The sequence below is a fragment of the Prionailurus bengalensis genome, chromosome C2 (assembly GCF_016509475.1).
Source record: "Prionailurus bengalensis isolate Pbe53 chromosome C2, Fcat_Pben_1.1_paternal_pri, whole genome shotgun sequence".
NCBI lineage: Eukaryota > Metazoa > Chordata > Mammalia > Carnivora > Felidae > Prionailurus > Prionailurus bengalensis.
Window position 1 is genome coordinate 12,869,878 of NC_057350.1, and position 11,347 is coordinate 12,881,224.

The 11,347-nt window shown below is 54.0% G+C and overlaps 1 protein-coding gene across 1 annotated transcript in view; it reads left to right on the forward strand.

Moving 5' to 3' along the window:
- The window catches only part of URB1 (URB1 ribosome biogenesis homolog), a 73,386-nt gene extending 63,266 nt beyond the window's left edge, over positions 1–10,120 (forward strand). The window contains exons 31-39 of the mRNA XM_043593739.1: positions 1,557–1,717; positions 2,264–2,375; positions 3,302–3,408; positions 3,913–4,056; positions 5,172–5,281; positions 5,670–5,867; positions 7,034–7,275; positions 7,702–8,298; positions 9,333–10,120. Coding sequence (XP_043449674.1) covers positions 1,557–1,717; positions 2,264–2,375; positions 3,302–3,408; positions 3,913–4,056; positions 5,172–5,281; positions 5,670–5,867; positions 7,034–7,275; positions 7,702–8,298; positions 9,333–9,514 — 1,853 coding nt within the window. The 3' untranslated portion in view covers positions 9,515–10,120. The remainder of the gene's footprint in view (positions 1–1,556; positions 1,718–2,263; positions 2,376–3,301; positions 3,409–3,912; positions 4,057–5,171; positions 5,282–5,669; positions 5,868–7,033; positions 7,276–7,701; positions 8,299–9,332) is intronic.
- The last annotated feature ends 1,227 nt before the right edge of the window (positions 10,121–11,347 follow it).

The window sequence follows — 11,347 nt, forward strand, 5'->3', positions numbered from 1 at the left end:
CTGGTTTTTTAGTCGCTTCAGGTGGACAGGGGAATCCGGTTTCTGCCGCTTCCGGCTGGAAGTGGAAATCCTGGTTCTCCCTTGAGGCGGCGTAAACATTGAGAAAGAGGAAGGGGGCTGTGTGGAAGCATCCACGCAGCCATTGGTTGCCCTTCGCGGGGCGGCAGCGGGGGTGGGGGGCAGTGCTGGTGGAAGTTACAAGGAGCTGTGCTACTTCCGAGGGACAAGGGCACTTTATGGTTTAAAGTGATTTCAGCACCTTTGGGCAGCCACTCATTGGGGACCATCGTGTGCCCATGCGTGTAGCTGTTTGGATTACAGTACAGAGGAGTAGCTGATTGGTAGTTTTTCTCTTACTGTTCATGCTTAACGTTTTTAAATTGCCAAAATTACCCTTTTAAAAGTCTCACTTCGGGAAAAGAAGAAAAAAAAAAGCTTGGCTTTTTAAAAACATCATTAGTGGTGTATCTTTTATCAATAGACAGTATGTTCCAAGATTGCACATTTCACTTGGTTTCTGGGTATTCTTTTCACTTGGTTTGTATTTAGTGCCTCATTTAACTGCGTCACCGGTGCCTCAGCCTAAAGAACATCTGCATGGGTGATGATCATGACCAAACCCTGCGTCATCATTTTTAAACACGGTGACCCATCTCTGTCCCATGGTTTTTCTTCACAGGTTTTATCTTCTAACTTACGACAGTATTTATGTTGTAAAAGGGCCTGGGTCTTTGTTAAAGAGGGTTTAAAGCGTCCTGAATTTTGTTATTGGTAACCAAGCCCTTTAAGTTGTGGTCCTTGGGGTCCCCTTGTATATCTGACCTTCCCGCTTGGTCACATTTCCTGACGTGATTATGGGTTTTTACAAGGCCTCACATCTAACAGATGGATATCAGCTAGCAAACTCTTTAGACTCTAACTTTTGCTCAGTGTGGTGAGCCTCTCTTCTGTGAGATTTTCGTGGTTTGCTTAAAGGAAGGACTAGGGTTGCAGAATGCATATAAGTTAATCCTTCATAGAATCGTTGGGCCGGGTTAGACTGGTTTGCACTGGCTGAATTTCCCAGCTTCCCTGCCTTTGGTATTTTCCTTAGCGGTCTTTGGAGCTAGGAACTCAGATGCTGCAGACTGAACAAGGTGGAAACGGGGAGCTGGTTTTCTCTGCTGGCCCCGCAATCGTGTCCCCCAGGTCACCAGCATGCTTGGATCTCATGTCTCGGGTCTGAATGGCACCTCCGTTCTTCTCTGGCTCGTTGAATGTTGTGAGAAGTAATGAAATAGTCCTGATTGGGATTTATAAGCATTTTAGAAGTTGAAAATATAGCTTCTTGTCATAGAAGGGAAGACAGGCTTTTGTCCAACTTCAGCAGAAGCTAAGGGGGGCTGGAGAGACCTGTAGTTCTTGTGTCTAGCTAGCACTTGTTGCTGATGATGGCAGAACGCAAAAGGAAATTTAATTGTCCGTGTTGCACAAGCATTGTGATCGTGTGTGTGTGTGTGTGTGTGTGTGTGTGTGTGTGTGTGTGTGTATTTAGTGCTCTATTTTATTTCCCATAGAATTTGTGGTAGATTGTCGAAAATTTTTGGACTCCAATTCTCTGGGCCTAACCGTCGCGGCCCTCAGCAGCTATGACCCCCAGATGCGAGCTGCAGCCTACTACGTCCTGGCGGCCTACTACTCGCAGCTGGAGGGGGCACGGTTCCGAGAGCAGCCCCAGGTGAGTGCGCTTCAGGGAGCCGGTTCTCCCCCGCATCCGGTAGAAGGCCTTCTGTGTAACACAGAAGCGTGTTGTCTGATAAGGAGCCGAGGTCCGTTCCCCTTCAGGGAGTGATGATGCCGGGGGTTGCCTCTGGTTCTCAACTCCGGGGAGATTGAGAAAGCTCTCCCCTTTCAACAGTCTTCTTGTGCGGAGGTGGGCAGAGCAGTTTGGTTTCTTTGGCCTGGGCTGTGGCTGAGGCAGCTGTTACCCAGGACGCACTGAGGCTCAAAAGCGTGTGCCCCAAGGTGGCGGGGAACAGGAACAGACTGGGTTGTTGGGGTGTGAAGCCAGGGTTCTCTCCGCCCGTGTGCACCTGCCTGGCTCCTCAAGGGACAGCAGAAGCACTCTTAAGATGGCAGTGAGCAGGGACGTTGCCTTTATGTGCATCCTGGGATGTGAGGAGCAGGCCACCCGGCAAAGCTGTGGTTTAAGCTGCATGAGTCGAGGCTGATCACAGCTGTTCTGAAAATTCTTTTTTTTTTCCCCTTCTTTCCTGGTTTTAAGCTACTTTACCTGTTGGATGTAGTCCGGAATGGGATCCGAACTCAGAACATGAGACTCACCTTTACCTTGACTCTCTTCATTGCCAAAGCAGCCCTGCAGATTTTGAAACCAGGTACTGCTGGTAGGACTAGGTTGGGGTGAGGTTGAAATGTCGAGACTGATCACATCCACTTGTCGGCGTCAGTCCCGCAGGCGTGGTCCATCACACGTGTGAGAAGGGACATGTCCGGGTCATCCAGTGGCACGGTCGTATTCAAATGGGGAAGCAGCCCCCCGCCTGAAGCCCCCATGGTCACATAGCTTGTCCGAGGCCCCACAATTCATCTGTAGTCAATTCAGCTGTTAGAATTCAGATCTAGTGTTCGTTTACTCCTGTATATTTTTTCTTCTCCTTAGAAGTTACTGGATGAAAGCGAGTAATTGGTCATTTGTAGACTCTAAAGAAAAAGACTGTTCTGAGAAAATATCTTAGCAGAGGCCATGGTGGCTGGTCTTGGCCTTCTGTCCAGTGTACCCTCTCAGACCTCATGTCAGGGTCAGGGGCATAAGCAGCAGTGGGCACGGGGTGGCTCCGAGGACCCAGGCGTCTGGACAGGTTGGAGGTGGCGATCGAGGGGGAGGAAGCATCTGTCCCCATCGGCCTCGTTGCGTTCCAGAGCCCAGTGCCCCGGGGGTGTCTGAGCCTCCTGTGCTGTGACAGTGACCTTCAGTTGGAGGCCGACGGGGCTGGGTGTCAGCCATCTGTGTAACCAGGTTCCACTCTGCGGACCAGCTGGTTGGAGCTTGCGCAGTGGGCCGCTGGCTGGGGAGGGGCAGCTCGCAGTCTCGGAACCGTGAGCCAAAGTCTGCACGCAGCACAGAACTAAGGTGCCTTATTGCAGCCTGATTCTCGAGAGCTGCTAACCTGGATAAGGATGCAAAAGCTCCCCGGGGGGAAGGGATTGATGTCTGCCCCCCCAGATCCCGTTCCCCAACTCCAGCAGAGCACGAGGGTCCCGCTGGTGCCTGCTGGAAGCCACTGTCTGCCTTTGTCCTCAGAGGAACACATGTACCTGAAGATCAGCAAGTTCCTGCTGTCACACGAGTACTTGAATATGAACAAGGTTCCAGGCTTCTACCAGTTCTTCTTCAGCTCAGACTTTGAGGTAATGCTTCTCAAGTCCCCGGGGGCCCCCAGAAGACTCCTCTTTTGGACTTGCAGCCACTGCTGTCCTTCCTCGCCTTGCTCGGCACGGTTGGTGGCATGGCTGCGCGAGCTGTGTTGGAGCAGGAAGATCACGTGGTCGTGCTCGTAGAAATGCTTTTCACTCCACGCATTAAGTTTTAGGTGGCTTCTCACACCTTAAAAAACTTCTGAGGCCTAAGCTGTGTGGCGTTCTCGTATTTTCTTGGCCGGGTTAAGCATTAAATGTGCTTTTGTAGGACACCTGCTCGAGTGGACACAGTGCAGTGTGTGAACTTGACCCGCTCCTTTCCTTCTGATCCGAAGGAACCGAATCGGGTGTTGAAGGATTCTGATCACATAATCAGAAATAGACAGACTGTTTGCTGCCATGGCTGCTTCCGTTGCCACCACTTGAAAATAGTGGGGTCGGAAGAGCCGTCTTTCACTTGCATAACAGTAGTTTCCCGTTTCTCCTGGGTCACAGCAAAAGACGGAACAGGAATGGGTGTTCGGGATCCTGCGGCAGGGGATGCGGGACAAACACTGCTACGAGCTCTACGCCCGGCGAGGGGTCTTCCACACCATCCTGGCCTTCTTCAGCAGCCCCCTGTGTGACGACGAGGCACAGGTAGGCGGGCACCGCGGTCTGTTTGAGAATGAAAGGTCCGTGCTTTTGTTCACGCTTTTATTTGGAAGTCAGACCCGTGTGAATTCCAATCCCAGCCTGGATGTGACCAGCCGACTCATGTGACATTAAGCTGACTTCCCACGAGGGAAAAAGGCTGGCACTCGCTGCTGCCGTTCCCTGTTGAAATGCTGTTCCTTGTGGCTCCTCTCCCGTGCCCTCGCCTGGTGGTGAGGTCTGTGCAGAGGGCAGAGCCAAAACAGTGATCATGAACCTTTGGAGCTGGCTACGAAGCCTAGCAACAAATTACCCCCATAAATGACTGACGTGCTTTTGCGGAGACCTTTTTGAGCCACCAGTATTTCACTAAACGCACAGAAGCTGTAGGTTCTCGAAACTCAGCTAGGAAACAAGAGTCGGGAGTTGAAGCCGACAGTCTTGCAACCAGGGAGGGAATCCCTTCAACCGAGAGCGTGTGTGTGTGTGTGTGTGTGTGTGTGTCCGTGTGTCCGTCCCCTCAATGCCCTGGGTGGCTGGAGGGAGTAAGTAGGTAGAGTTTTCAGTATCTGGATTAACTTCCAGCCCCGTCAGCTTTTGTGTCTGACCGGATATAAAACCTGTATAAATAGGAGCAAGTCAGTAGCAAGAAACACGCTGGAAGAAACTGGAGTCTGGGTATGATAGTTACTTCTCCTGACGAGGGAGAATGAGAAGATACCCACTTCACAGCTCCAGGGGCGGCCCCATTCTTATGTCCTCCCTTCCAGATGCTAAAACTGAAGGGACAAAATGGGCCGCCAGCTGTCTGGCCTAGAAATGGGTCCACATCCCCTGCCAGGCTCACACTGGGCCATGTGCTTTCCGAGCCGTGTCTTTGTGCCTGTGGGTTGGTTCCTTACGATGGGTTAGCAGGGGCGGTCAGCCCCAGTGCCTGGCACTTGCTATGGACGTCTGTGTCCTCTGGCCGGCCACGGCCACCACTCTTACGCGGCAGAGCCAGCGTCTTGTGCGGCCAGCGCCCAGAAATGGATACGACATACCGTTACGTTAAGTTGTTCCTTTCACCAAGTAAGTTCGGTTTCCCTACTGAGAAATAACTCTTCATTTTGGGTTTTCAGATTTGGATTCTGGAAATTCTACAGAACGCTGCCCGGGATGCCCAGTCTGCCTACGAGATCCTACGGGACTATAGCCTTTTAACGTGGGTTTTACACATCCTTGAGAGCAAGTAAGCGCCTCATGTGTGAGCGGCGTGTCGAGTGGGGAGAGTGTGGGGTGGAGACCGTGGAGTTTACTGCTGGCTTTAGTGGTGACTGGAAACGTGCCGAACAGTCCGTCCCGTCTAGCGGTTGCCCACTAGGAAGGAGAATCGGGGCCCCACCCTGGGTTGCAGCATTTGGAGGGCAGGCTCCCCGTTTTCATGTGGATGCTGTGACTTTGGGGGCTGCGGTGGGGGTGAGCAGAAGGAATCGCTGCGAGAAGGGATAGCCTGCCACCCACCACCAGGCGCTGCCACTGCGGGCATAAGTGTGTCCCGAGGTGCCCCCCACCCCTGCTCCAGCCGAGGTCGCTGAGAGGAGAGGACGTGGCAGTGAGCGTTCCGTATTTGGTTTCAGGTTTCTGGAGACGCAGCTCCTGTCCAACATAATCTCCTTGCTGCACACACTGTGGGTGACCAACCTGGGGGACAAGGGAGTGGAGTCTGAGGGCCCGCCTCCTCGCAAGCCAGGGTCCCAGGAGCCCCCGAAGCTGCTCGCCCTGCACCTGGTCAACGAGTTCCTGTATGTTCTCATTGTGCTCACAAAGCACCTGAGGTAAGCCCCCTGCCCGCCAGGCGTGACCGTGTCACCTGTGGACATCACCGCTCAGCGGTCCCCTTGGTCCCAGCTTCACAGGGCTGAGCCACACGGCTGCTGTCAGTTGTGGGTGACGTCAGGAAACCTCTTAGCTGTTTCTGCTTTTCTACTTCAACTTTATGAGGCTCCTTTCAAGACGCCGAGAACTTAACACTCTAAACACCTAAAACCTGTCATACCAGATGGCTTTTAGCAGACAAACAACTCCCTTGATATTTTGATTCAAGCACTCGTGTATTTTGTAGAAAGAACATATTTTCCATCACCTTAAGAAAGTGTGTTCCCAGACTTGCTTCTGCCTTCGTTAGCCTGCACAGATTCACTTATCCCAGAATCTTCTTGAAAATTTCAGTATTTTCATATGACCTCTTAGAAGAATCCTCCTGGTTTCCTCAGAGAGCTACACTCTCCTCAGATCCCACCGTCTTAGAGAAAATAGAGTCTGTGCACTCAGAGTTCTGACTAAGGAACAGAGGTGTGCTAATTGGAACCAGAAGATTGATCACAAATGGATTATAATCTCAGAGTGAAAACTTTCTGGATAGAGGACAGGGCATTTGGTCTTAGGTTGTTTTGAATTAAGTCAGTGCTGACAGACCTGTTTCTTATTTCGGGGTCGTTGAAAGACAGGTTGGTTTTTGAGAACCGATGGCAATTTGAAATAATTCTAAAATCACGTGGAGCAGGTGCTAGCGTATTTTAAATTCCCTGGGGTTCAGAACGTATTTCTTACCGGTGCCCATCGTCGGGTTGGACCACGGGTGGGGCTGAGTCTGAGAGGCCGTGAGGCACAGGGAGCCCACTGTCCCACAGTGTTGTGTTAGGTGGCTGGTGCCCAGACGCTCACACTCTCTCCACCTCACTCTCCCTGGTCAGCCGTGGTTTCCCAGAGATTTCTGTTCCTCCAGCATGGAGGTCGGACTCCAGTCTCCACTGTGCCTCCCCTGCCGTGGCTTGCTCTCTCCTGTTCGTGGTGCTGGTTCCATGCTCCCTGTGTGTTGTAAAGGCACACTCCGGCGGTGGGTGGGCCATTTGACCCTCTGGGCGTTGCCCAGCCACCCCCGTCCTGGGCTATGGGATGAGGAGGCAGCTTGGGCTCAGTCTGCGACGTTGGCTCCCGACAGGCCGACCTTGGCCCCCGCCCAGCTGACCGGCTTCTTCGGGGCGCTCGAGTCCGTGCTGAGGTACCGGGCCACCGTCATGCAGGCCTTCAAGGACATGAACCGCTTCACAGTGAACGAGACAGTGCTGTCCACCAAGGATGTCCTCGTCCTCCTGCACAAGTGGAGCCTCATCGAGAGAGATGCCAGGCTCCAGGACGACCTGAGAGCAGCCATTGAGAAATACCAAGTCAAGGAGCTGCTGAGTGAGTGTCGGGACCCGACTGTCTGGCGTTCCCCAGACTGTGCCCAGCTCCCCACCGAGCACCCAGCGGTTTGCCTCTCTGAGCAGCATTTCCGAAGCTGTCGGGGCTTAGGAACAGGGCACGCCCGTCCTCGCAGCCCTGCAGAGGTTGCTGGGGGGGCCTGGCTTTGAGCTCTGGCTCTGCCACGGCCGGTGCTCGCCATGAGGGGGAGGGGAGGTGGTGAGGATGAAGCGGGTTCATCGTGACGGCAGCGGGGACCGTCACAGGCCCACGTGGAGCACTCGCCGTGCTCCAGGCGTAGGAACGTGTCCTGTTGGGGCCGAGCCCTCGGGACCTGTAGGCCGCCCTTGCGGCACCCGCCCGCCACCTGGAGCTGCGTGGGGACGGGGGCGTCGGTCTCACTGCCTTCCTCTCCGTGTACAACAGAAATGTGCAAGGATAAGAACAAGCCCGCCGTGCCAGCCCGAGCTAAAGGCCCACGGGGCCGAAGGAGGAGGCCTGGGGAGGAGGAGGAGACGGCCGACCCTGAGCCGCAGGCGTCCACCTTGGAGACGTGCAAGGGCCTCTTGAGGTCCATACTGACCCACTGGGGGCCCGCGTTCCCCGGCCCTGACTGCGCTCGGGGCCCCGTGGACGGGGCTGCCCCTGAGAGCGAGGCCCCGGGCCTCGCGTGTGCCGCCGCCTCCCTGGCAGTCAGCTGGGTGCTGCGGTCGGTGGCCGAGCACCCGCCCGGCAGGGCAGAGGCTTTGGGACTCCTTGGCTGGCTGAAGAGCCACATCTTGCCACAGCCGGTGGTCGTGGCAGAGCTTCTTGGGGACCGTGCTGTGAGAAGTAGCATCTTCAGGCTGTACAGCCAGTCCTGCAGCGCCGAGCAGCTGGTGGGCCCCACGCAGAGCGTGGCCTGCCTCTTCAACACGGTCATGCTGCAGCTGGCGGCCCAGGGCCCGGCGGGGAGCGCCTTCCGCCCGGCGGTCGAGACCCTCTGCCTCTCGTCTCTGAAGGAGAAGGACGAAGCCACCCGAGGTGAGGCTGGTTCGCTCGTCAGAGGCTGAAGGAATGCTCCAACGGGTGCGGGGTCCGGAGCAACTCCCGGTCCTTAGAGCCTGTCGGGGACCCTTGATGAAGTATGGATGGGGCCCAACCCAAACCCAGTTTGCCATGGGGCCGTGAGCGGGCAGGGAGGAAGCCTCTGCTCTCTGGTCAAGTGCCAGTGACGATTGTGTTTGCAGTGGAGAAGCGAGTGCCCCTCAGAACCACTGCACAGCAGCGGCTTTGCTACATTTCAGCCATTACTCAAGTGAAGATTATGCTTCACAGCAGTGCGGATGGATGCGTTTGTGTGTGTGTGTGTGTGTGTGTGTGTATGTGGATTTGCATATATGTGCACAAGCACGAAAATACACAGTTTATGTGCTTGGCACTTAGCAGGTGCTTAGTGAGGGATTAAGTGCAGGAACGAATGAATGAACCAGCAGCAAAGGCTTAAAAGGCTAAGGAGAACAGAGGGAGGCTGACCATGTACACGTGGCCTCCTCCATCTGAGAGGGTTGTTCTTTCACGGAGGGATGTAAGGGGACCAGGAAAGAGAGATGGGCCAGCAGCCGAGGCAGGTGAACTCACCCTGGGAGTGACCTCTTCTCTCATCTGGATGCCGTCAGGGAGTTGAGTCTGTGCCTGGGAAACCCTGTCCTCTGGCCCATGCCATTGATGAAATGGTGTGAAGGGATCCTTGGAACCTCTTCTCAAACCACGGTTCTGGTTCTCAGCACGGGTGGTCAGGACCAAGAAGAAACTTGGCTTGTAGTAACTTTTTTTTCCATTCCACACACATTGATCAAATAGAAAGATGAATTTTTTCGAAAGAAAAAAGATTAACCCCAAATTTAAGCAAAATTAATTTGTTTCGAACACCTGCTCACCTCCTGTTGCCAGAGGCACGTGGCACCGTTTACTTGGGTACCGAGCAAAGCTCCCATGCCCCCAGGCGTGTGGGTGGGTGACTTGTTTTCCAGCGGAGTACCTTTGTGCCCTGATGGCCTTGTTGCCCTCTTCCTCAGCCACCGCAGCGTTCCTGGTGTCTCTGTACATTAAGGATGTCTGGCTGGGGGCTCAGCGGCCAGACACCCTCCTAACCCACATCCAGATGATCCGTGACGCCACAGAGGACGCACCAACGGGTGACGAGGAGGCTGTCGTCATGCTCTGCAAGGACATCGCCGCCTTGGTCCCCAACGCTTGACGCCCTGCCCTCTGGCGCCTTCTGGCACCAGGTTCTAGAAGGTTAGTTGAGTCGAGGGTTTCCGTGGAAAGCACGTATAATGACAAGTTCCGTCAACGTTAACTCCGTTTCCTGACAGGCGAAGTTGGCTTTGTTTAACTCAACGATGAATGATAAGCTCCGGGGGACTGCGCGCACAAAGCGGTCAAAGCCGAAGCAGGCCTGGGTGCTTCCGGCCCACAGGCCCATTCAGTGTTCACACGGGGAGGACCCTTCCTCTTGGCTTCAGTGCTCTTCAAAGAAAATACCTCAAGTTGAGGTAACGCTTCTGAGCACTGAAGGGATTTGTGGATATTAAAGCTAAAGGGTCCAAGAATGGAAGGCGTCAGATAAAGGAGCATGAGGAGAGGTGCTTCAGCTTTTCTTTCCGGTGAAGTCTAACACAGATGTGTACAACTGCTTGAGTGTTAATTATTTTAGTAAATAAAAGGGTATTATGCTAAATCCTTATAGTACAAAAGCGATTTGATCTCTGTCTTGGGAAGAAAGCCTGTAATTTTTTTTTTAATTGTTTCAAAGGGAGGATTTGGGATTCTGTAACTTGTTAATAAATGTCTATTTTTGTTACGCTTTTGTGTTTTGCTTATGGATGGTAATAGGCCGTTTCATTTCACAGCAGCCTGCGTCGTAGAGGGTCAGCATCTGACTCTTAACCTTCCTATAACAACTGGCACAGCGGCTGGCAAACCCAGTGGGGTTGTGGAGCCTGGGCGCTTGGAGCTCGGCGTGTGCCCGCCTCCCTCCCGCACGCCGTGGCCCCCGGTTGTTCTTAACGACCTCACGTTTTAACCAAGATACGAGTGACACCTGTCTGCCTCCAGTCCCTTTACCACGTATGGGCTCATTGTCTAGAAAGCAGGGGGTGGACCCTCCCCTCTGCCCATCCCCCCGCCCCCTGACACAACACTCGCAACAGCGTTTTCTGAGAACATTTCCCATGTCAGAATCCTGCTTTTAGGTTCAAGTTAGAAGAGCCCCGTGTTCTTTCTCGCCCCTTTGCTGCGTCTCTGGAGCTCGTGAGCCTCCCCTCCCTCGTCTCCCTTTCTAGCCCACCACCCCCGAGTAAGGCGAGGCCGAGTCTGCCGTCAACTTGGGGAATTAACCGTCAGCCCGCCTCGGCGGCAGTGGGCTGTATGGGCTTTGTACTTGGGCGCCGTCTCCCTGCCAGGGCCAGGCTGTCGGGCGCTGGAGGACTGAGTCCATCAGAGGGCTCACACCAGAGGTCCCATAAAGTCACCCAGATGGGACCCATCCTCCCAGCCCAAAGACTTTCTGTGGCAGCATTCTGATGCAGACCCCCTCCCCTTGGGCTTTGTCTTTTAAAGGCTTCGGGGGGGGGGGGGGGGTCAGGAGTGTGACCGCAGTCAGCTGGCCTGGTAGGTGTGCACCACCCTGTCTGGGAAAGAGTGGGAGTCAGTGGGGGATGGGAAGGAACTTCCCAGGCCCTCCCTGGGTGCCCTGAAGAAGGTTCCAATCAGCTTAGAACTCAGGGCTGCTAAATACTACGGCAGTTAGTAGTTGAAGCTAAAAATTGGCCCAGTGAAGATGAGCGAGCAAATTTTTTTTAAGTTTATATGTGTTTTATTTTTTTGCCCTTCCCAAAGTGCATAAGGAGTAAGTATGCTGGTGAAATGCACTAAAAATCCGCAACATCTGGGGCTACTTCCCCGTGCTAGCTGGGCTGCTGCAGGCCCTGGATGATGCATGCCGGTGCCCCCTTGTACAGCGTATCTTGACCCAGTCACGCTTCCTGCTACACGTAAGCAGGCTTTTCAAAGGCACTTGTGTGTCCGG